The sequence below is a fragment of the Coturnix japonica genome, chromosome 23, assembly GCF_054131305.1.
Source record: "Coturnix japonica strain WE chromosome 23, WE-NBRP24, whole genome shotgun sequence".
In the NCBI taxonomy this organism is placed as follows: Eukaryota; Metazoa; Chordata; class Aves; order Galliformes; family Phasianidae; genus Coturnix; species Coturnix japonica.
In genome coordinates, this window is record NC_140685.1 from 8891849 (window position 1) to 8915242 (window position 23394).

The window sequence follows — 23394 nt, forward strand, 5'->3', positions numbered from 1 at the left end:
TACAGTCAGTCCTGACTGTGACAGCAGATCAAACACATGCACCCGTCTGGACAGCTGACCTGGGCTGAACTCAGTGTTACTCTCAATAACGACTGCATTTTTGGAATTAATACGTTGTTATATTTTTTAAAGCAACCATAACCTCGTCAAGCATTAACCAGCCTCTCCAGGCTGTTCCAAGCACCTGGTGCCCTTGGTGAATTGCTTAGACCCCACAGGTGTGTCTATGTGAAATGAGATGACACAGCTGTGCTGAGACAAGCCACAAAGTCATTGGCCTGTTGTGCAGTTGGACACTGATCTGACCAAATGTGACCAAGGGTAACTCCCAGCTGGGGTCGGTGGGAGAAACAATTCGATCCTTTATCCGTGCTCAGCTCCTATTCCTCTCTCACTTTTGGCTCGCGTGCAGCAGGAAGGCAGTTAGGAATAGCTGTTCTTACGTGCTTAGGCTGTTTGATTTTGGAACTTGGCACTGGTTTTACTGGAGATAGAAGAGCACCCACAAGCAGAGAATGAAACATCCCATCCCCAGGCAGAGCTGCAACAGGAGGAAGGAGTGAAAGGTGAGCATCTCTTCCTTATTCAGGGTTTCTAGTGAAGTCAATGACCCAGATTTCTCTGACTTCAAATGGCTGCTTTCAGCGAGCTTGCCGGAGGCATGGTGCTGGGGAAGGTCAGGCAGAATTTAGCTTCAAGTGTTCTGCATGTTCAGGCTTATCAGATCTGGATTTGTAAAGCTTCATACTGAACACCCACTAAAATCTGACCAGTGCTCTGACTCCAGACTTGCAAGGCAGCTGCCTAAAGCTTGGGATCTCTTACCTGTACTTCTGGGCTCGATTCTGTAACAGTCACCTCATTCCCACACTTTGCTCTTATAAAAAAAAATTACAGAAAACCCGTTTTTAATCTTGTGGTATTTATTAAGAACCCAGAAATACAATAAACCTCTTTACATTCTCAAGGAAGCCTGACCTGCTGCAAAACTGGGACAAGTCCTGCAGACAACAATCGACCTTCCAAACAAAGGCATTAGAAGTCAGCAATGAAAGATTCATCATAGCAGCACACATTGTAAAAGAACAGCTAGCAGTGCAGGAGTGTTGGTTACTAACCTGTGTGCAGTTTATCCTAAAGGACTGAATCCATTAAGGCTTGCAGGTGAGATTCCCCCCCCACCCTCATTCCACCCCTCAATGTTCTCCCACTCTCATTTATATGCAGTAGTGGAAAAGATTCTTAGTGCCAAGATCAGGCTGCAGCACCCTTAAAATCTGTCCTCGTGTCTCTCTTATGGCCTATTTTTTGTTAATCTGTCATAAATAAAAACAATCAGCTGGAAACTAGCTGTTGTTATCTGAGTATCAGAATAAATACACTGAATATGTGTAATACCAGCCTACCAGGATTTTCCTGTACTTTGAAACCTACATTTGTAAGTAACAAAAAGCAATACAGAAATGAACAGCGACCACCATTTTAAGAGGCAAATGCGCCTTGCATTCTGTGCACACAACTCCTTCCTTTACTTGATACAGCAATAGATTAGATCTCTTAAGATTATGGTTTAAAAGTGCTTGGGTGGGAAGAAAAAAACAACAACAACAACAAAAAAAACTTGGATTTTTAAAATGGGTTTCCAAATATTGAATAAGCTTTACTAATCCAAAATCTGGATTTCGGTTGTATGCTCAGTGTTTACCAAAAGGAAGTGAAGGTATTTTCCCATAACCATTTGTTGGCTCTTCCTTAGCAGTCCCCGGTGCTGCTGCCTGCTGTGACGCAGGATGGAGCAGCTGCACACTGGGGATTGTGCTCAGAGTGCAAGGAGCAGATCCTGGGCAGCTGCAGAGCAAGTCCTGCCTCTCCCTCAGCTGTGGTCAGCAGCCCCCTGCAGAGCCTCTGCTGCCTCTTTCATCTTCTGAGAGAGTAGATTAGTCATCTACCAAGAGCAAATTACTGCATCTCCTATAAGGACAGACATGTATGGAAAAAGATAGACATTAAGAGAGATGTAACAGTTGCCGTTTCAAACATGTTCCGCTCTGTACAACTATTTTTGTGCATTTAAATGAAATATGAAAGTTACAGTGGTAGCTGGCAGTTGCATCATACTAAACTTTGATGTTCACACAGACACAAGAAACCATAGAATGTTTGCTTTTCATTGCTTTATTCTGCCTTTGCCCTTTTTTAATACTGTATTTTAAAGTTATCAGCCTTGATATGTGGAAACATAGATGCATAATTATCTATATCTGGACTAAAGAATTCTTGCCTCTGCATTTTCCTGGTTATGCATTTAGACTACGAGCTATATTGAAAGCCTTGGGCAACAACCTATTCTGAAGTCATCAGACATAACTAGTTTCGTATTAAAACAGATCTGCATTCATTTTACTCCCATTCAATTTGTTTTAAGCCTTTAAAAACATATATCTTTAATTACCTTGCAGCTTAGCATTTCCAAAGGCACTGGTGGGTTTTATTTTTATTTTTAAATTACCAAAGGGCATAAACATAACCAGTATTTTATGGCCATGCAACAGCAGATATACAAGGAAATAAGGACGTCCTCCTGTATTTTCTCTTAAATGGCTTTGACCTGGAGAATACATCACTTTGATTGACATAAGAAAGCTGTGATCTTATTTTTACTGTTTGCTATAGCTGTTTCAAACTTATCAAAGGAAGAAATAGAGGCTTTTTAGATGGCGGCTTGCCAGCATCACTAATCAGAATTTTAATGAGATTTTTTCTTTGAAGGCCTAAATTAGGTCTAATTAACAATATATAAAGCAAATATATAATGCCATAAAAGAGATGCAGCCTGCAGTCTTTTATACAGAATACGCATTTCAATCTCCTTACAAATAGAATTGTTAAGCTAAATATACATCTTTATGCTGCTTAAATTTAGGCAAAATTTCTTTACTGTTGTGCATTAATTAACAGATTGCCTTTGGAGAATGTGGTCCTACACTCTGATAATAAGTTGGAAATCTCTGACGGGGATTAACAGCAGCACTTATGGCTGAAGCCCTCTCAATGAATTCTGTTCACATCGACGCAGACTCTGAAAACTCCAGTCCAACACACGCCACAGTCACAATGGCAGGGTAAGCTGTTCCCTTTTACTTCCCTCAAGTTCTTCATTTGCCACCACGGTGTCTTTGGACAGACCATGCGTTCCTATTGTTTGTGGGCTGGATAACTAGCCTGCAGCTCCCATTTCCCAACCATCATAAAAGGCACTGTTAAATTTAGCCTACAGTTTTCCTCCAAGCATTTAGGACAGAAAATCATTAACAACTACAAAACATTATCCTCAAAACACAGCACTGTTTCTTCCACTCACCACCAAAATGAATAGCATGAAAAGAAAGAGGGATAAAACCTAAGACATTTTTCTTTCCCGCTTGTAAGGTTTTGGTGCACTACTTACTGCTCTCTCCTGGGCTGACATCTCTCTAACATAACCAAGTTTTTTAGAAAGGGAAGCACCTTTAATTAGAGTTGCTCAGGTGCAGCTTATTGCAATTAAACAATGGAATTACAACATCTGCTTAAACAGACCATTTTATTCACAAACAGACCATTAACCAGGAAGCCTCTTTCAAAGCCTTTTTCCAAATGTAAAGCTTAGTAAACAAATCTCATTTCTTTTATCCCCGTTAAATCAATATCACTTCTGATTCATTTAGCTCATGAAACTACAGATGAATAGCAGTGTAAAAATGGGGGAAAAAATAAACAAAGTCACCAAAGCACAGCAAAATAGAAGGAATCAAAACCCCAAGTACTCCCCCTTGCACAAACTCCAAGTCACCAGTTCAAGAGCTGCTGGATTGAAGCATTCGGAATACTTGAGCAGGATAATGCTCCAGGGATTGCTCTGGAGCAGGTCTATGTGGAAAGCTGTAAGCAGAGTTTATGTCAAATGGCGGCATCTGTAGTTAATAAGAATAGTCTCTCAAGTGCCCATTAGCTTTGAACTAACATCAGACATGTTCTAAGTAAGCTTAAACAGCCATTTCAAATGTGTATTTCTTGAAGTGTGTAAATAAATACATTCACAGCAATTTTAAGAGAAGAGCCAAACCACAGGGTGAAGTGAGCCAGAATCATTTCGCATCTGTTACAACACTCTGGATAATGTTTTGGTTGATTTATAGTGGAAATATTTGTTTTTCAGCTGGAATTTTGGTAACTCGGAACAGATGTTCACAGCAATGCTGGAATAGTGTCTACCCATACTACACTGTTAAATAAAGCACTGGTACACATTTAAACTAACCTAGGTTGGTTTAACCTGAAATTTGATATACTGTGAAGTTAGTGAGCTTAAGAAAGATACATGGTAATGGAGATCCTCATGGAATCCAATATGATTTATTTTTCCATTTTATCAGTATCACAAGGCTTACAATGGTGCATACAAAGAACTACCAAAGCAGTTAGATTTTCTGTTTTGTGAATCTAGATGGAGAAGTGCTTGTCTATCAATTTAATATTTGTCAAAGCTATCTAGTGTTAAACCAACTCATTTTTCTGACTTTTTTTCCCCATCCTCTGCAAGTTGAGGAATGTATCTTAACCACGAGAGAGAAGCAGGTTGTCACAATGATAAAGTTATATTTTTACCTTATGATGCTGGTTGTTGCTTCTAGGAACTTTCAGCTTCTCTGCTGTACTGTTCTTACTTCCCAGGAATGAGCCCCATGGCCTGGCATGCAGCTATTTAATGGTTATCCCATTTGCAGCTGTATTTCTTTCCAGGTGGCATTACTATTTTCCTAATAGCTGAAAGCATTAGCAGTGTCAGAGAGGTTTCAGTTACTCATTTCTATGTGGAACAAATACTTTGAATGGCTGCCACTGCATTAAGCTCTTGAAGATATACACAGAGAAACTTCTTCACTGATTTGCTGAGCTCCCAGCAATGCCTGATAATACCCAGCCTTGGCCTGAGTGCTGTTAGAGGCACAGTGTCCTGCTCAGTGCTATTAAGCTGGAGACTGCACAGTGCTCAACCCCAAGTGCTTCCAGGTGGGAGAGAAAGGGAGAGGCAGAGCACCAGGAGCACAGATTTTCTTTGAGCTGCAGCTGTGTTACACCTGTGTCTCCTGCTTCTCTAAGCTCTCCCTGTGTGCTGTTAGCATTTGGAACTGGAATCTCAGCAGAAGCTTGTTGTGCAAATGCAGTACAAATGCAGATCTTATTAGAATATAACTTTTTGCAAGCAGGTTTGTATTTTTAGCAGTGACATGAGTTGCCTCCTTAGATACCATGGATACAAGCTGGCTGATTTCTGCTCCTTAAAGGAAGCCTGAACTGCTGAGAGCTTCTCTAGGTCCAGAGGGCGTGATCCTTCTAGGCTGTGAATTTCTGAGGCTGAGCTGTCTTCATTCCGTCAGAGGTGAAAGCTCTCCCTGTGCTGCAGGATCAGTCTGGCTTGAACAGAAGTTCTGTGCATATTGCCTACAAGAAAGCACAGCTTGCTCTGGGTTACCCATAGATAAGCCTGGTTTACTTAGGAGTTGTGCTGAAGTTCTTTGGAAGGCAGTCAGGTGTGATTACTGTAGGATTAGTGGCTCATGAGTAGTGTCTGCTGAAACAGTTCACTGTCACTGGGCTGTTGAAATTCCCTTGGTACTGCACCTCACTGCCACAGACTGGTTTTTAAAATCAAAGAAATGTGGGAACGCTGTATTTCTGTCATAAAGGTCTGAAAAGGAGCTGTCATGGTTGTGCCAATGTCTGTTCTAAAAAGGTAGCGCTGGATTTACTATAAATGTAAGGTTTGCTGTCCTCAAAGTTTCTGGTAAACTTTTATAAAAACTAAAATAGGTACAAGTTCCTGGGATGTGATTTTGTAGCTCTGACACACATTGCAGCTATAGACACAAAACACTGCACTTTTGATTCATTTAGAGAACACATTCTAGCACTCAAAGGGCCCCTTATGATCAGGCATCAGCACAGACAGCAAAAAATACCCAAAAAGCTTTCTATGCTAGATAACAGGAGTTGTGATTTTCTTCAACACTTAAAGGAGTTTCTCTCAAAATCACAAAATTCAGTTGATTTAGCTCTTCTCCAGCAGGTACATGCAGCAGGGGAGGAGCTGCTTGAGCTCTACCAGGAGGCCATGACACTGAGCACAGTGCAGTGAATGCAGTGCAGCCTGCGCCTTGCCTGCCCAGTGCTCGTCAGGATGGGCAGCAGGAGCTGCTCCTAGCCTGCCTGTGACCTGGATTCAAAAGGCTTGAATCCAGCTGGATCCTGCTGTAATCTATGATTTTAATCCTCTCTCCTCCCCCAGAACTGCATGAACTGCAGTCGTGGCTGAGGTTCATATCCAGAATCTGCACATAGATTAAAAAAATTCTTGACAGAAAAGCTCTCAAGAATATCTTTCATCAAGCAGCAGTCACTACTGATAATTACCACGCTTTCATCTGTAGCTGTCATTGCACTGTAAAAAGTGGCTGTTATAGTGGCTGTTACTCCCATTTTAGAGAAGAAACAGATGTTCTAGGGACTTCTGAACAGATTAATACAGAAATTGCATGCCTAAAAGGTCTTCTAGAAAATCCTGTCATTATCACATGACTGATTTTGTTCAGTGCACCCAGGAATTCAGCAGATCTGCTGCTTGTGCTTCGCTTCTCTTATTTGTTTTAAAGCAGTAGTTTTGGAGTTTTCATATCACTTCTGTTCTAGGGCAAAGTTGAAATGGCACTGGTGATCAGCAGTTTCTTTTCAAGGCAAACTTTCAGGTAGGGATTTGTTTGAAACTTCTTGAGGCTTAATTTGGCTTTCTGATCAAGAGACACAGAAGTCGCATTTGTGCAATCCAATTAGGTGCCATCCCTGGCAGGGACATGGCGTAATGCACGTACATCCAGCTGACTCACTGTCCTTCCATGCTCTCAAAGCCTTCAGCCTCAGTTGCAGAGCCATGCTTCTTATTACAGGTATTTGGGATTACTGCAGGCTCAGTTTACCTGTTTGGGAGGTGACAGAGCTGTAGTCTTTCCCTCAGAAACACACAGTAGATGACAGTGAGAAGGGCAGGAGAAGAACAGCAGGTGGATGTTGTGATGGCATTGGCAACTCGAACTACTAAAGTCAGTCATTCCTGCATGCCACTGTTTGCACCCCCAGCAGCACCATGCCCCTCAACTTACCTTTCCAATTTGTCTGCAGCATGATGTGCTGCAGGAACCTGAACATTTTTTGGAGCACTATAGCCCATATTAGCTGCTACTTCAGCACATAGAATTGTAACTAGTTAAGCACATACGTATTTTTGAGAAGTTAAGTTCAAGTGACAGTACTACATGCCAAAATGAGCAGACAGAGAAATGAATGAGATAATGTTAATTGCATTTAAACATTTTCCTTTAGTGATAAAACAATTCCTTTCAGTTGCATCTTCCAAGTAGCCAAATAGGAAGACCATCAATCTTTAACTCTGCAGGTAGTCTTATTTCCTGTTCCTCTGCACCTTTATCCTTTACAACACATTCTGTATTTAATTTTAAGGAACAGGATGTTCTGAGAGTGACAGGCAGCTTTCTTAATGGGCTCATCAGCTCCTCTTCATGCCATGACATCAATTATGTACAGTTGTCTTTGACTCGGAATTTGTAACCCCCATGGTGACTAATTACAGTACCTAATGTTAGAGTCCCTGGTGGCACAGGCTAGAGATTAATAAACGCAGTTCAGCCTGCTGCCTGGGGACTGAAAACTTCACAATCCCTGGAGAACTCAGGGCTCTTGGATTTTTGAGGCTACTGTAGTTGGAAAGGAATGGTGATGTGTTACCATCCTCCTTGGAGTACAAATGAGAACATGAGAAGGAATCCCGATGCTAAGATTGTCTCTTTCCCATATTGATGCTATTACTTTTTTTTATTTTAGGCCACAAACGTCATTTTAAATCTTTTTCTATTTTAATCATGTTTTAAAGAATTCGCATATGAGAGCAAGGAACGTTCTTAGTGATAATAATAATTGGGCCATAGGGAAATGGTGACTGCTTAATAGATAGAGAGCAGGGTACTTTAAAAGAGATTAAGGCATTTCTGATGATTCTGTGGTTTCTGGAAGTCAGGTTGAAATCATGACTTATCCAAACTCTGGCCAAACTGCTGATTTTCCATGGTTTCTTTTACCCAAAAGATCTTCAGGTAATGATATCAGACTACCAACTCTGTGTTAGTTCACTTCATCTCTTGTTGAGGCAGTTTAAAAGGGAAGAATCTCTTTGAAAGCAGGAGTTTAAAATCAGAGATGGCCTTATGGACTCAGGGGCAAACTGCAGGGGATATGCAGACTTCCCAGATAACTTCCTAAGTGGGCATAACTGGGAAGAAGGTGTGCATTGGACTTTTGTTTTCTATATATTCCCTTTGAATGAACAGCTTCAAGTAGTTTGGATTTGACTTGGGTACTAAGTCAAATTGCTATGGCGACAAAATCAGTATTGGTCGTTGGATTTTAACTTCCTGAATAGTGAAGTCAAGTCATTCCCATCCTAACTCCTAATTTATCTCAAAAGAATGTTAGAAAAATATCAACCTACTAGATCCATGGCAATATTAGGCAATATTTGTGGGAAAAAGAGTCTGGAATGAACAGCGAATAGTCAAGCTACCAAAAATGCAAAAGGAACCTGGATGGAAATACCTGTGAGACAGCTGGTATTTTTAGTATTATGTGAAATCAATCCCCAGGGAAAGGCAAAGCTAGTTAGAGAGGACAGAGGGCAGGCTTTATTCATTACTAGCTGATTTTTGGTACACTATCACTGTAGGCTGTGAGGAGAAGGACTTACTAAGATATTTAGGTACCTAAACATGCCTAGCAGCATTTATAGCAGCATCTAAGTAGGTTAGGTACCTAATTCCCATTAACTCCATCAACTTCTTTAAGCTGCTAAACATCACTGTAAAGCTGGTACCAGTGTGAGCTGACAGGTGCCTCTATTTAAACTGATGTGGCTGTATTCATTAGCAGCAGCTGAAGTCTAAGCTCATGTTTCTTGCTCAGCTCAAGAAATGCACTGGGAGCTACCTGGGAAATAGTTGATTTGTTGAGACCTTGAGTAGTCTTACAAGGAAATTTCTTAGCAAAGCTGAATACCTAATATGTCCACGTGGGTATCTATGTTAAGCTATTTGCTTTGGTGGCAGCAAATGTGCCATTTAAAGTTGACAGTATTTGCAGTATTTGAAGGGCAGAATGGTGCAAATATTCAGGTAAGGATTAACACCAGTGTTTACCAGAAGAGTATTTTTCATTGTCACCTTTATGTGGAAAGTAAACAAAAGATACAGGGATTATTTCTGGCCCTATGGCCATCCCTTTCCAAAGCTGTACATTCATTATTTGAAAGGGTATAAAATGAACTTTTTTTTTTCCCACATCATTTTTTAAATTCTGCAATAAGAACAGGAAGCCAATGTTTACAGTGCTGTTTATTTTGACAACTGTTCTTTACAAATTCTTCTAAAGTTATCCTAGAACCGTTTTCTCAATATACATAGTTCAGTTTAATCAAAATAATTTCACAAAATTCACAAAAAATAAATTCACAAAAAACTTCACAGAAAGGAAGAGACAAGGGGAGATACAGAGAAATATCCTAGGAAACAAGCATGCCAGCATACAAAAATAGATTAGAACATTTGGAAATTGTAGGTATGAAAATGTAGCCTCAACAGCAGAGCAGCTGAACTAGTGGATTATCTGAAGAGGTAATGCTTACCAGAGAAAAAGCTAGATAGATGTAGAGATCTATTTCTAATGACTTTAATTTCTAGGCAAATTTATAAGAGAAAAGAAACAGTCTTCATGTTTCTGAAATGTTCTCATCTGGGGGTGGAGACAGTAAGCAGAGCTGGCAGAACACCGGCATCGTGCCTTGATTTCATCCCCTCTCGTGCACAGCAGGCTGTGTGCTGCGTTCTTAGAGCAAGAGATCATTACCAGCTCTTCAAGAAGGGCAAGCAGTATGTACATTGCTGTCCTCCTCCAGCTGATCCAACACGAGGACAGTTTTAAATTGCTGCTAGGTCTCTATAAAGCCTCTTCTGATGAAGTCTGCCTGATCCATAGTCTCTGCCCCTAAATAGCTTCTCCTGTGAAGAACACTCAGTTAGCTGTCAAAAAGCCACTAGCAGAATAAATCAAGACTGTGAGGGTCAAGTGGAGATTCAGCCTCTCTGGAGCAGAACTGGAAAACTGAAGTCTGTATGCAATCTGACTATCATGGAAGTATGAAGTGAAAGCTCCTGTCATAAAGCATCCAAATTACTTCTAAGGCTATAGTTTTGTGCCCTGGATCTCAGTCATTTTCAGTGGTCAGTGAATACTGGTAGCAGTTACTCCCTCCTCATCACTCTCAATGTTCATTAGTCAACACCTACCATATACATATATATATAAAATACATACACAAAGTCTCTAGAAAAATATAGCATTGAATCATATATTTGTAAAGCTGGCATCATATCTCGTGTTGTGAATAATGAGATGTAAAATATCTTGTGCTATTGAGGTGCAGTGAAACCTGTTCATTTAGATCGCAGTAGCTCCCCATCATTTTGTTCATCCTCTTTAAATCATCACCAAGTGTTTACAAAATGATTTTGTTCTACTTGAAGACCAATTTTGAGGAGATGACTGATTTCTGCTGATCCTGGAGGTGGTTTCACAGGTTTCATTGTACTTGAAACTTCACAGCTTCTACTGAAGCATTTGATGCACGTATGTATCGCTTTAGCAGAGTACAGAAGGAGAATAATTTTCTTTCGTGCCACATATTGTTGACCAAGTATGGTGTCCTCTACCAAAACTGCTTCTTTTTGTTTGATAACTTATCAAAGATTCATTTTCCTAAAGCCCGACCTTAAAAATAATCAGGGCTGCAATACTTGTAATTTTTAACTGCCGAATTTCTGTTAGCAAAACTCATTCACAAATTTCTTCTATAAAAATAAGATCATTCAGTAGTTACACAAAAGGCATCCATCTGCATTACACTCACTAGTGCTGGTCTTAAAAAAAAGCAGACCTTGCATATGAATCGGGTCCAAAGATACACAGCTGATCCCTACACAGCTGGGGAAGTTACGGACTAGGAGAGACTTCTGCAGTGCCTGCATCTTTTGAGGCACCCAAGAATAAAGCCAGATAAATAAAGAGCAGAAGTCCCTCAGACTTCATGAGGAGAGGTGTTATTGGGTACTACTATGTTAGACTAGAGAACATTAGAATAAATTGTTTGCTACTTCTATCTAATGTTCAGAAATCAGACAAATTACTTTCAGTCAGCAGATGCCCTCAGTGGCTCTTGGATCCCGGAGTCTCTCTTATTCCATCGTCATCATCCTCAGAGCAGAGCAAGCTCAGTGCGCTTGTTACAGGATGGATCCACGATGTTGTCTGTGTCACATGGCTAAAAAAGGAAAGAAATGCTATTAGCAATCTAGAAGGTTTACCAGTCTCTGAAACAAAAAATGCCAGATGATATCCACCATTTTCAGGCCTTGTATTATCATTACAATGCTTTCAAATATTGAATTATCTTTGTCTTGCTAACTAGGAGATTTTACAAACAAAATGAGGGGACTTCTGGCTGCTAGAATCTGGAAATAAATTAAATAAATTAGAGAGTGCTTTTCTAGGAGATTAACACTGGAGTATTAACATTGCCATCATAGCAGTTAGAGATAAGGTGATGTGGATAAGAGGAAGTTGACTGAATACTTGTCAGTAATATTTCTTACAGAAAAAAAGTTGAAGAATAAACCCAAACAAGGGTGTACTTTGCATGTCTTGTATAACAAATTCTGTAGACGCTCTCACTGCCTTCATACACATTCAAGTAATAAAAGGGAGCATTATTTTGTTAAAGGCTTAAACCCCATACCTGAAAAGCATTTTGAGCTGCTTGATATTTTTGTTAAACTTCCATATGAATGGAAAGAACCTGCTCAAACTTGGTAAGGACAGATAAATGGGATGGGCTTACTGTCTGAGGGTGAGAACACTGTACACCCTACAATTGGTAGCATGCATGCTAGCCATACTGTGTGTGGGCAAGACACAGCCTCTTCTCCCTTCTGGAATAATGTGTTCTTGGTAAAGGAAATAGCTTCTTTCGACTTAAAAAATCTTGCTAATAAATTCACCGTTTTTATAGTCAAGCCAGTGCAAAGATTATTTTTTTAATACAAGTTCATTAGAAAAAGTGGCTGAAAAATATGGCCTATATAATATAAAGTGTAAAAGACAGTTCTGCTCAATAAATCTCACAACTACTAACAGACTGTACCTAAAGCTCATGCCTCTATTTACATTTCTGGTGCATAAGTTTAGCTAAACATGAAGTGTTGTGATGAAACTACTCTAGATTTACCTTTTCAGGTGAAAAGTTTGCATTTTTATCTTCAAGAATACTATAAAGAATATCTGATAATGGAAGCTGATTCTCTGAAGTAGGATTTCGTGGGTCAGTTCCATCACACTGCCTTATGGGTATGGAGACTGCTTTCCACCTACCTGCGTTAAGACAGAACTCCTCCCAGTACCTGAGGAATCATGGGAGCTGAAAGAACTAGATTCCATCCATTTATTCACTGCCAATGCAAGATTTATTGCCTGCAGTACCATTCTAAGTGTTTAAATTGCCTTTTATCAAGCCATTTCTCAGCAACCCATTACTGAATTTAAATAAGAACCTCATTATTTTTGAATTCTTTTTTCTCATTTGATATTTACCTGTAGCATGCCTTGACCTGCTGCATACCTTAGAACTCAGTTCTTTTAAACTTGCAGTAAACTTTATCCCATGCTTCCAGTAGTACAGTTTGTTTTAAACCCTTTGTTAAAGTCCTTACTAGGAAATAACTCTTATAAATAAATGCTTGGTCCAGATAGCACGTAAAAAGCAGTTGTAAAAAGACAGACATTGTAAGAAAATGTACACAATATGCACAGATGATTTAGGTAAAGAATAAATGTATAAACCCTCTGCTATTTATTTTTAGCTCCCTACAAGTGCTGTAGCTAAAAAGCTTTGACATAATCAGTCCGAAGAGATAATCCCAGATTTTCTGGTTTGCAGAACATTCCTGTATTAGAAATACATCCTCACTGATTCGTGTGTTAGGGCCATCAATATGAGCAAGAGGGAATACAAACCTACTCTTTCAGGCATTTCAGGAAGGCTTCTTATATTTATGAAAATCAGATTATTTAAGTTAAACATTCCTTTTTTTTTTTTTTTTCCTTTTTTCTTTTTTTCCTTCCTTTGTTAAAATTGGTTTAAAAGTGGACTCTCTTTTAAGGCATAGAGTGTATGAAAGTACCCAAGGAGCTGCTCGGTCCTGAAGGACCGCACTGACATTACCTTTCCTTGGCTGCCAGAAGATTGAGAGCACTTGTCACTGTGTCCTAAGGTGCCATAAATGTTGTTATGTTTTCTTTAATGTCCCTCAGGGACTGAAGGTTTGGCTTACTGGTAATTAAAGCTTGAGGGATATAAAGTGAAAGAAGAGACTCTCACTATTTATGCCTTGATAAAACAGTTGTCTACTAAGAAAAATGTATGAGCAATCTCAGAAGGCTGTTATCACTAGGAAGATTTACTCATCGAAGTGGCATGCTCTATCATTAAAAATTACCAACAACAAACTAATGAGCCAATCGAAAATGAAAGCAGTAATAAAAATAGGATCAGAGCCAAGGCTGAATAAGCCCAAAGGTTTGAGCGACAGGATATACAAACTTCTCACAGTTTCACAAGCCTGACCTGAATTCCACCTCGCACCACTTTTAGGCAGCTGTTGTTACCCTCGCAGGGCTGTGTCAACCAATGCCTCCTGAGGCCTCACATGAAACACACCCTGAGAAAACCCTTAGTGTGCACCGCTCTGCCTCTGATGGCTCTCCCCAAATGCAGCATCCCAAGAGTACTGACTCAGCTCATAAATGCCCCAGCAGAGGAAAACTTCCTGGGAGCCTGAACTTTCCAGTGTCCAGTTCTATTTATGTAAGTTGCAAAATAGGTGAAAACTAGACCTTTGATCACACCAGGCTAAGAGTAGAATTACCCAGCAGAGGCAAAAGAAATCACTGCACTGATTTCAGTGGAATTTACAAGGCTTGAGCAAAACAGTAATTTCAGCTTTAAGTATTTCCTTACTGAAATGTTAACAGCTGCTTCGTAAGACACGTCAGAACCTGGACGCAGCAGTGTTTGTGGAAGCTGAAAGAATGCTTCTCCGTTTTGGTTCTTGAAATTAAAAAACAAACAGCCTCTCAAGGAAAAAAATTACCCAACCAAAAGCAGCTTAAGATCTTAACATTCTTGTATTACGAGCTCATGTTATCATGAAATCCAAAGCCAAGTTTCCTGGTCGCACTATTTTAGCACTACTGAGGCTATTTTTCTCATAGCTGTGCAACTAGTGAAAACCAGACTAACAGAATTCCCTGCGACCCAATCACAGAATTGCAGAAGTTTACTCTTAGATCACCTATGCTACGGTTTGATCTTAATTGAACTTGATTTCTTCCTAGGTTGCCTATGGTCAACTAGTATCTTGCAATATTATAGTACATACTGGAATAGAATAGCAGAGGAAAAACCAAACACATGAATGTGCTGCGTTTCTGTGTCCTTTGCAATGCAGTAGAGATGCGTAGAGTGCACTTAGAAAAGGAACAGGTTTGTTTTCTCAATTGAATAAAATCAACTGTGATTTATTTTCCATTTACAATGGTACCTTTAGCTCTGCTTCACTGTTTACACTACAGAAGTTCATTTATCACACATGCCGTGCTAATTCTTAGTTGAGTCATAAAACCATAAACAGTTTCTGTGCATGCCCAGCTTTCCACAGAATTAATGTTGGCCCCTTTCAGTACAAAACCAAAAGAACTAGAATATGATAAAAGAAGTTCAATTTGATATTTTCCAAAGCAGAAGCATGAATTTTTAGGTACGATTTCAAAAGCTACCAGAACACACTGTGTGTTTTTATTAACCTGTATTACACGTATTGCTTGTCTTCCACTCTCAGTTATACTGACATGCTGTCAGAGCACCTTCTGTGCCTGTTTTGTCACACTGAGGTATGCAGAGCTCCAATGTGAAGCTTCTCATTTTTAGGTAAATTAATGAAAAGTAATCATAAATCAAACGTAACCATTTCCTTTTTAATATAAGATAGAAATTCCAGATGCCCTAATTCATCTAACAGAAAGCATCCCAAAACATTGAAGTCTTTGGGAACTTCTGCGTGTCTTTCAGGCAAATTTAATTTAAGATAAATGTTCTTGAGAAAAATAACAGTTAATATGGAGTAGCTGGAACCTAGTCCTGTTAAAAAGTTACAAGTGTTTACAGGGGCAAAATTCACAGCTGGTCCTTACAAACTGTATACATATGTAAGCAGTGGGTGGAAGTGGGAGGGAGAATAGCAAGGCCCTACCTAATTATAGGTGCCAGTCTCATGATACAGAGCTGCCATATGTTAAAGGTGAATGTAGTGGGAGGATGGAAGAGATTAATTTGATGGGTTTTCTGAGGAAAAATAATAGTGTCCCAGGTATACTGTTCAGTTGGAAGGGACCTTCAAGCATCATCAGGTGCACATTGGAATAGGGTGCCTGGATAGGTGGTGGCAACTTCCTCACTAAAAACATCCAGGGCTTGGTTTGACAGGACTCTCACTTACTTTTCAACAGAAGGTTTGATGACTTGACATCCAGAGATTCCTTCTGATCTAGACTTAGGATTTTCTCCTCTTACTGGAATTGCAGTGGACTGCTGAAAAACCCACTGGGCTACATTCAGTTGTCACTTTAAGTTAATAAGGTCAAAATCTCAACCCTTCTGAAACAAATTCACTGCTGTAAACAAGAATAGAAATACTATTCTTGTTAAAATGCGGTAAAATAGCGAAGAAGCTGGCATGTATTTCTACTAGATATCATGTGAGGGGGCATGAATCTGGGGCTGTGTGTGAGCGAAGGACTGTATTGCTGACAGGCAAAATGAAATAATGCTTGCACTCTCCATTACTGTAAAGTATATCAGATTATTTCAAAACATATCTGGGGCCAAATTCAACTTTCACTCTTCAGCAGGAGAACAGAGTTACATTAGCAATGAAGCCGATTCACTGCCTTTTAGTCTACTAGCATAATTTTTGTCCTTTAGATAACTTATTTTATACTACATTGCAGAACACTAAGCTTGCTTTTTCTGTAATGCATACTGGAACAGAACTCAGAGAGGCTTATGCTGCTACCTGACATTTCATGGTAAATCCATACGCACGACCGTAATGCATAGCATAGCATAGCGGCACATGAGTTTATGACACGCTAGGAGTCTTAAAGCTGATTTCCTCACACTTCTCTGCACTTTGTGACCAATCCTTGGCAACCTGGTTGATCAATAATAATTTACTGTGAAACCTGAAATGATTTCTTGAGTAAAAGAGGTGATTTCAAAAGTTGTCTGAAGGTACATACGGGTGGACAAGATGATGCTTTCCACAGTTGATGGAGAGCAGTTCAGTGCCTTAGGAATAAAGCCCTGTAAATGTTTTATTCATGTCATTTATTCACATAAGTGGGTTTTCACTTCAGTGTGTAACACAAGCCAGCTGGTTTGCTTCTTTTAAACTCTGATTTCTCATGCAGTTCATATTGCTACACCCCCTTCAGAGATATTTATGGGAATTTCACAGCAAGCTGTCTCAAGCTTATGTGCTATTAAGATTCCATTCTGGGGTGTTTACCACATTAGATTTATAGCATATAGATTTATGGACTCAGCTAGTTGATGGCACAATAAAGCACAATGGAACTGAAGGCAACTACTAAATAATACTTACACCCCTCTTGGCTTTGGATCTTCTAAACACCAAAGAATAAAAGCATTGATATTCACAGCCAAAGAGAACAAGGTTACAGTCCTAGGATAGTGAACTGTCAACTATTCAGCTAATTCCCATTTAAACAAACTAATTATCTGAATTGTCTAATTATCTGAAAAGGATGAGCTGATAAAGATGGAGCTCAAGCAAGTGCCTCCTAGAAGAGGATTTTTCCAATGATACTTTCAACATTCGGTAAAATTTTATCTTGAAATCTCCATCAAACTACATTAGAAACAAGAGACTTGCAACCCATATAAGCACTTGAACAAAAAAACATTGGTAAATGCAGGAAAAAAAGTTTAGATCTCTTATTCTGTAGCTAGTGTATTATTTGTATAATTTGTTCTTCAAGCTTAGTTCCCAGTTACGCCGGTATAAGCCTGTATTCCAAGTGCTTTTCCCAGAACAGAACTCAGCACCCACCTTAAGCATCCAACTGTGCCATAATGTCTCCCTGTATCAACAGATGGAGACCAAGTGAACACTGCTCTGCTTAATACTTGCTCTTGTATTTATTTCCACTGCTATGAAAATGGCTGCTGATTTACTTTGATTTCCTAAATTATTTGCCTACAATTTTGTTTCTTATAAATCCCATTTAGTAACTTGTATTTGTCTGAAAATAAAAGCCACCCATTGACTAGAGCTGGAATGCACCGCTGTATGTGGTGTGTTTAAAACCTCTGCAAAAAGCCCCAACAAATCACGTCTGCTTTAATACATGTAGCCTCAGGCACCATGGGATGAGTCAAGGACAACAGAGCAGTGTTTGGGGAAAAAAACAAACCAAAAAACAAGAAACCCAACTTCCTGCTTTTCTTCACCAGTTAATATATAACCTTCATTGTTATTTCTGTGACTTCTGCAAGAGTTTGGGATAAAAGTGGCATCTCAGTGCAAGATTTGCTCCCTTTTATGTCTTTTAAGAGACTTCAGGGAAATGGACCTGCAAAACAGTGTTTTCATGATGCCTGTAAGAATTAAAGAGTATGTAAATTCCAGTAGTTGGAATAATTCGCTATTTATTAAACAAGAATAGAACTATTATATGAATTAGTTTTCACTATATTCTGGAAAAAAAAAACCAACAAAAAACACAGCGTTTTACAGCAACAGAACAACTGATTCCCACAGAAGGGAACAGGTTATTACATTAAAAAAAAGTCATCTGTAGCTGCAGAGATAAGGCTGAATTCATCCCTAAAGCAGTTCTCCCCCAGATACTCATTCAGGACAGGAGGTAACCTGAAAACAACGGTCTTCCTAGTTACACCACGCTGTGAGTGCTGCAGAAACAGGAGAGCAGACAGAACTCCACCTTCTTTTGATAATTTGCTTAGTTTTTTTCCTGTTAATTCTAGTTTTAAAAATGCAGTTAGATGGGAATTTATTTTAGCTCTGATCCGTTCAGTCTCAGAAATACTCACTTGATGAAGTACTTGATTCCATCTGCTGTATAGGCTTCTTCCCATCCATAAGGTAGACCTACAATGAAATAAAAAAGATGTCTCAAGGTGTAAAGTGACACAAGGACCACATGGCTTAGAAGGGGTGTAAGTTCAGAGAAGATTATAAACAAATTCTCAGTCTTTTTGTTATAGATGATAAGAGAAAGAAAATCCTAAAAATCCCTTTTTTCTTTTCTTTGTGGACTAGAAATATACATGCATTAAAAGATGCGTGAAAATTGTTCTGCAAAGAGCTTTAGCTTGAAAGTCATCTGGAAATGTTACTGTCTTACGAGTTCCACTATTTTTGTTCAAGTCACAGCCTATCTCAAAGACCAGCTCATTAGAACCATCTGTGAGCCTGCTTCAGATTTAAAACTTGTATTTGGAAAACATGCTGGCCCGCACACACCATATGATCTTTGAAATCTTCTTCATACCAAAGCATGCCCTGAGTGCGCGCATTTTCTGGGAGGAAAATTCTTCCTTAAAACACTGATTTTCTTTTCTCAAATTGTCACATCTTTGTTTCTAGTGCGTTTGTCTTCAAAATGGGGAAAGGAGCAGCTTCAGTTCTCAAAGAGAAACGAAGTTCATCTCAGCTACAGAAGCACCGGTAAGTGAAGCAGATACAGACCAAGTGAAAGGTAATCACAGCTGCATGTAAACACCACGTGACAAATAACAAGCATATCTACCAAAACTCAGATGGGTGACCTGAGAACGGATCTCATAGAGCAGTGCCATCAGTTTTGTACAGCTTGAAAAAGAAAGAGCCCATCGACACATCCATCACATTTTTCCTCTCACTTTTGCCTCACATTTCCCACTTATCTCAAATGTCTTCATGTTTTCAATTCAGCATAAGTCTATGTAATCTGGCCCTCACAACTTTCCACCTACTGCCTTTGAGAAGGAATAATCCACAGCCACTTCCCCTTAATACAAAGCAGTTGCTGAGTAACAGTTTTCAGGTTCTGATTCCTACAGAGGAAAGTAACAAAGGATGCTTTTAAGTTATAAATACGCTAGACATCACCACTAGTTCTTCCCTTCCCTCCCATAGATTGTGGGAATTTTATTCCACTTGGATATTTTCTCATGATAAAAATGGGAATAGGATTCATCCTTCAATTGCTACCATCTTCCCCGGCCTTTCCTCATTCCTGCATGAAACACACATCCAAAACAAGTGACAACACAATTGCTCTATTACGAATAAAACTTCAGCATCTACTCTGTGCTCATTCTGATCCCATACATCACCTGCTTCATTCATCACTGATAATTACACTTTTTACGCTGATAATTTGTCTAAAATTATTTCATTTTCTTCCCTCTAAATAAAGGCTGGCACGTAGGTAGCAATGATAACCGACACTCTGTATTCTTTTCTCAACCTTGAAAGACTGCTTTTCATAAATAGTGAATACATTCGTCAGCTGTAAATGAAATTCTGAAGATAACTCTACAGCTTCATTTGCCTTTCTGACTCAATATGCATTAGTTTGTATATCCTACTCAATCTCCATGTTCTTCAAAGCTCCACCTTCATATTTTTTCATGCCTTCATTTCCCACATTTTTTCTCTTTCACTCTTTGTCTTTGACCACTGTTCTCTTCATGCCTTTCTCACACCAGATTTAGTTATTTCTCTACTAAGAATGTAGGTTCTTAGTATTTCCCATGGTAGCCAGGAGGCTCTCATGTTTTGCCTTCTATCTCCCCAGACATTATCTTCACTTACTTCAAGCTCACTTTCTCCATGAATCATTCATAAGTTGGTCTCCTTACTACTGCTGTGTTTTTTCACACCCTCTGGGGTCAGATTTGTTGTCTTTCCTAGGACTTGCTTTGGAAGACTGTTAAGCTTCCACCTGGAGTAAATGGGAGGTAAAGGAGCTCAAACAGTCAGAAACTTAGTCTGGAAGACAGCATTTAGCCTGTATAACCCGTGGCAGTCTTATGTTTCCTACATGTTTATAATTTCTTCTGTGAATTGCTACAGTCTTTGATGAAAATGCATAAATAATATATCTTAGCTGTAGTTGTCAGCATGTATAATCTTTTAAAAGTCAGATTTGCAGTATTTAAAAATTATTTCCTTACAGCAGAAGAAAATACAAGGCTTCCAGCTATTCAGATCTTTACAATTATTTGTCTTTCGCAAGGTGAGAAGGTAATAATGCAAACGCAATGATGTATGCAAAACAAAAGGAATATGTCCAGAGCACCATTTGCCCAAACAGAATAAATAATTTCCCTAGAGAGCACATGAACCAAAATATATTATAACCTAGTATTATTTTGTTCAGAATATATGCATCTAATTAGGCTTAATGCAAAGAAGTGTATAATTTTATGCAAAGAAGTAAAACAACAAACTGCTTGCTGTTGTATGTGCCAGTACCACTGCAGCTGCTACAGAGCAGCAAGGCAGTATCCCTGGCGACTGCTTGCCTTCTCAGCTGCAAGATGCCTGTTGCAGTAACCACCGTATAAAGTTCCCATTGCTTAAGGCAGAGGGAACGAAACCCCAAGGCTAACCAAATTTTCTTATGCTACTACATATAGTGTGGATCTCAGCAATCTTGTTCACTTCTTGAGATCAACAGGACAAAGAAAATGCATGGATACTTGTCTGATTGCATACAATATAACAACATACATAAGGCCAAATTATAAACTTGTACAGGGTGAAAGAACTGGAAGATCTTGCCCATGTATCCTTCATGCCTCAGGGCAGCTCTCATGGAATAAAGATGCACACTATGTCATCAATCAAGGTTCATCTCTAAACGAGCAAGGAGGAAAGCACAGAATATAGGGAGGAACCTCATTTTACTGGTCAATTATCAAATCTGTAAGCAGTGCAGAAATGTTATTCTTGTTCTTCAGTTAAGTACAATTATAGGCCAGGAAATGCGGAGAACAATAGATGAGACCAGTAGTAGCAGATACCACAGCAGAGGCATTCAGTTGAATCTAAAGAGAGTTATTTCCCTCATGCATAAATAATGCAGTCCAAAATATTTTTATTTTCTTCTTTTTTGATGACAAAATAACTCAGAGAAATAAAGAGATTCAGAGGCTGCTGTAAGAATGGATCAAAAATTTACTGTTCACTACTATTCAATTACCTCCTAGTGATTTATTTATATTTAATGTTGAAATTTTGAATCCTGATCTCTTTCCAACATCCAGCTATTGAGCAACATGCTCTTGTTCACACTCAAACCTTCCTCTTATAACCTCAGCAGCAAAACTCATCAGTTAGGATCTCCAGTGCCTCTGGCTCTTCTCTTTGAACTATCTAGGCCACGCAAAGAGGACTGAAAGCTGAAGCTACAACGTGCTGGTCATCTGATGTCTGGTCTCAGACTCCTGAGTGCTACTGGAATATGGGAATATTCCAGACAGACTGGAGACATCACAGAATGCAGGAGTGGCGGACGAATTCCTGCATGAGTTACGCAAAAATCTGTGGAGGAAAATTCATCCCTGTTTGTCAATCATGGCCAGTGGGGCTCAGGCATAAAATGGCTCTTTGTTTTTTGAGGCAGCCAACAATATACACTACATTTTAGGGCTTATTTGCAAGTTAACTGTACAAACAGTTAGAGGTCCAGGAAAACAGCTTCCAGAAGAGAATATGCATGTCTGGCATTTCTTTGTGTGCCACTTTAGAGCATTTCAAGTGCTTTTTCCCCCACAAACAAATGGACTCCATTTTATGAATAATACTCTGCTAAGGGGACATTCCATTCTTGTCTTTCACATATCAAATTCTATTCTAAAGAAAGTATTGTTTCTTCTTTTGTTCGTGGTGATTTAATAAAACAAGGATGGAGTCAGTAGTTTTCAAGCGGAGACATCTGGGAAATACTGGCAATTGCGATTGATGCTAATTTAGAGCATGGTTGGCAGGGTGGCTTCTCTCCAGTCAGCAGTGTTCCTAGAAACCAAGCTGTAGGAAAAAGACTGTTCTTATTTTGGCTACACAGAGCATGGTGAAAGATGACCTCGTACCTTCCATTTCCTACTGATCGTATGATACTGACCCATCTATGTCAGCAAATTTATTCATCCCTTACCAAGACAAATACAGTGCACTGAGTGGCAGTTCAGTATTAGGAGAGTAATTTTGAAATTATGAACCATTTAAAGTATTTTTATTCTAATAATTGCCTGTGAAGAACTTGGTAGAGTTATTGGAAACAGCATGGATACAATGGAAATGTTCAGATATGAGCAATGATCAGTCAGATGGCCTATTTCAGGAAACAAGACTGACCTGACCTCTGATCAGTACCTGGGATCAGACATTATGTAGGTGTACTTTTATTCCTAGCTTAGGAATCAGGAAATCCAAATTTGAACAAATTCTTCCTAGAATGCACTCTTAAGTTCAGGTGAGAGCAGCAGTCATCCAGGCACTGAGGTTATTGACAGGTGTCTCCAGGATGGATAAAGAATCACCTTCCTCAAACATTTTAAAAAGGCCATTAAAACAAAAAAATGCATGCTTTGCAACTAATTACTAATATCCTCCATTTAAATACAGTTTTATGTCCCGTAGGATCCAAGTATTAATACTGTAATTAAAATGAGAAGAGAGCAGTCTAGCTGAGGCCTGTTTTTATACAGGAGGTTAGTAGTGTAAGTACAAGATAAGCACACCACACTTAATGAGGGCAGTAAAATGCTTTCTTCTGCTTAGCTGATGGTAATCAAATGCATACAACAGAACAATTATGCAGAAACAGCAAAAGTCAACATACTGTACAGAAACATCACTACAAAATATTCTGATTTCCTTTTCAAGGGAACGGGAAGAATACAGCAAACAACTGTGCTATGCTGAGTCTGTCTGCTTCAGCACATGGAGGCTGCTCTTTTAAGGTATGTTGTAGAAGATAGTTAGGTACATAAGCCATTATCAACTGACAGAAACCCACTGACCTTTGGAT

At 39.2% G+C, this 23394-nt stretch overlaps 1 protein-coding gene and 1 long non-coding RNA gene across 10 annotated transcripts in view; one reads left to right on the forward strand and one right to left on the reverse strand.

Moving 5' to 3' along the window:
• LOC107322073 (uncharacterized) overlaps nucleotides 1–23394 on the forward strand; it is a 29307-nt gene that overhangs the window by 552 nt on the left and 5361 nt on the right. The window contains exons 1-5 of one of the 4 annotated variants that reach the window (XR_001558803.3): nucleotides 394–566; nucleotides 969–1164; nucleotides 2959–3122; nucleotides 18960–19040; nucleotides 23250–23326. This is a non-coding gene — a long non-coding RNA (uncharacterized LOC107322073). Of the gene's footprint in view, nucleotides 1–393; nucleotides 567–968; nucleotides 1165–2958; nucleotides 3123–18959; nucleotides 21007–23249; nucleotides 23327–23394 lie in introns of those variants that run through there. The other 3 variants (XR_014936664.1, XR_014936663.1, XR_014936665.1) reach the window with 3 other exon arrangements.
• Nucleotides 9477–23394, reverse strand: part of STXBP4 (syntaxin binding protein 4) — a 42964-nt gene continuing 29046 nt past the window's right edge. For all 6 annotated transcript variants that reach the window (XR_014936662.1, XR_014936661.1, XM_085522551.1 and 3 more), the window contains 2 exons: nucleotides 18404–18461; nucleotides 9477–11476 (listed from right to left, as the gene is read on the reverse strand). Coding sequence is in view for 4 of the 6 variants with exons in the window: in XM_085522551.1 (XP_085378677.1) it covers nucleotides 11362–11476; nucleotides 18404–18461 (173 nt within the window). In the remaining 2 variants the exon portion in view is untranslated. The remainder of the gene's footprint in view (nucleotides 11477–18403; nucleotides 18462–23394) is intronic.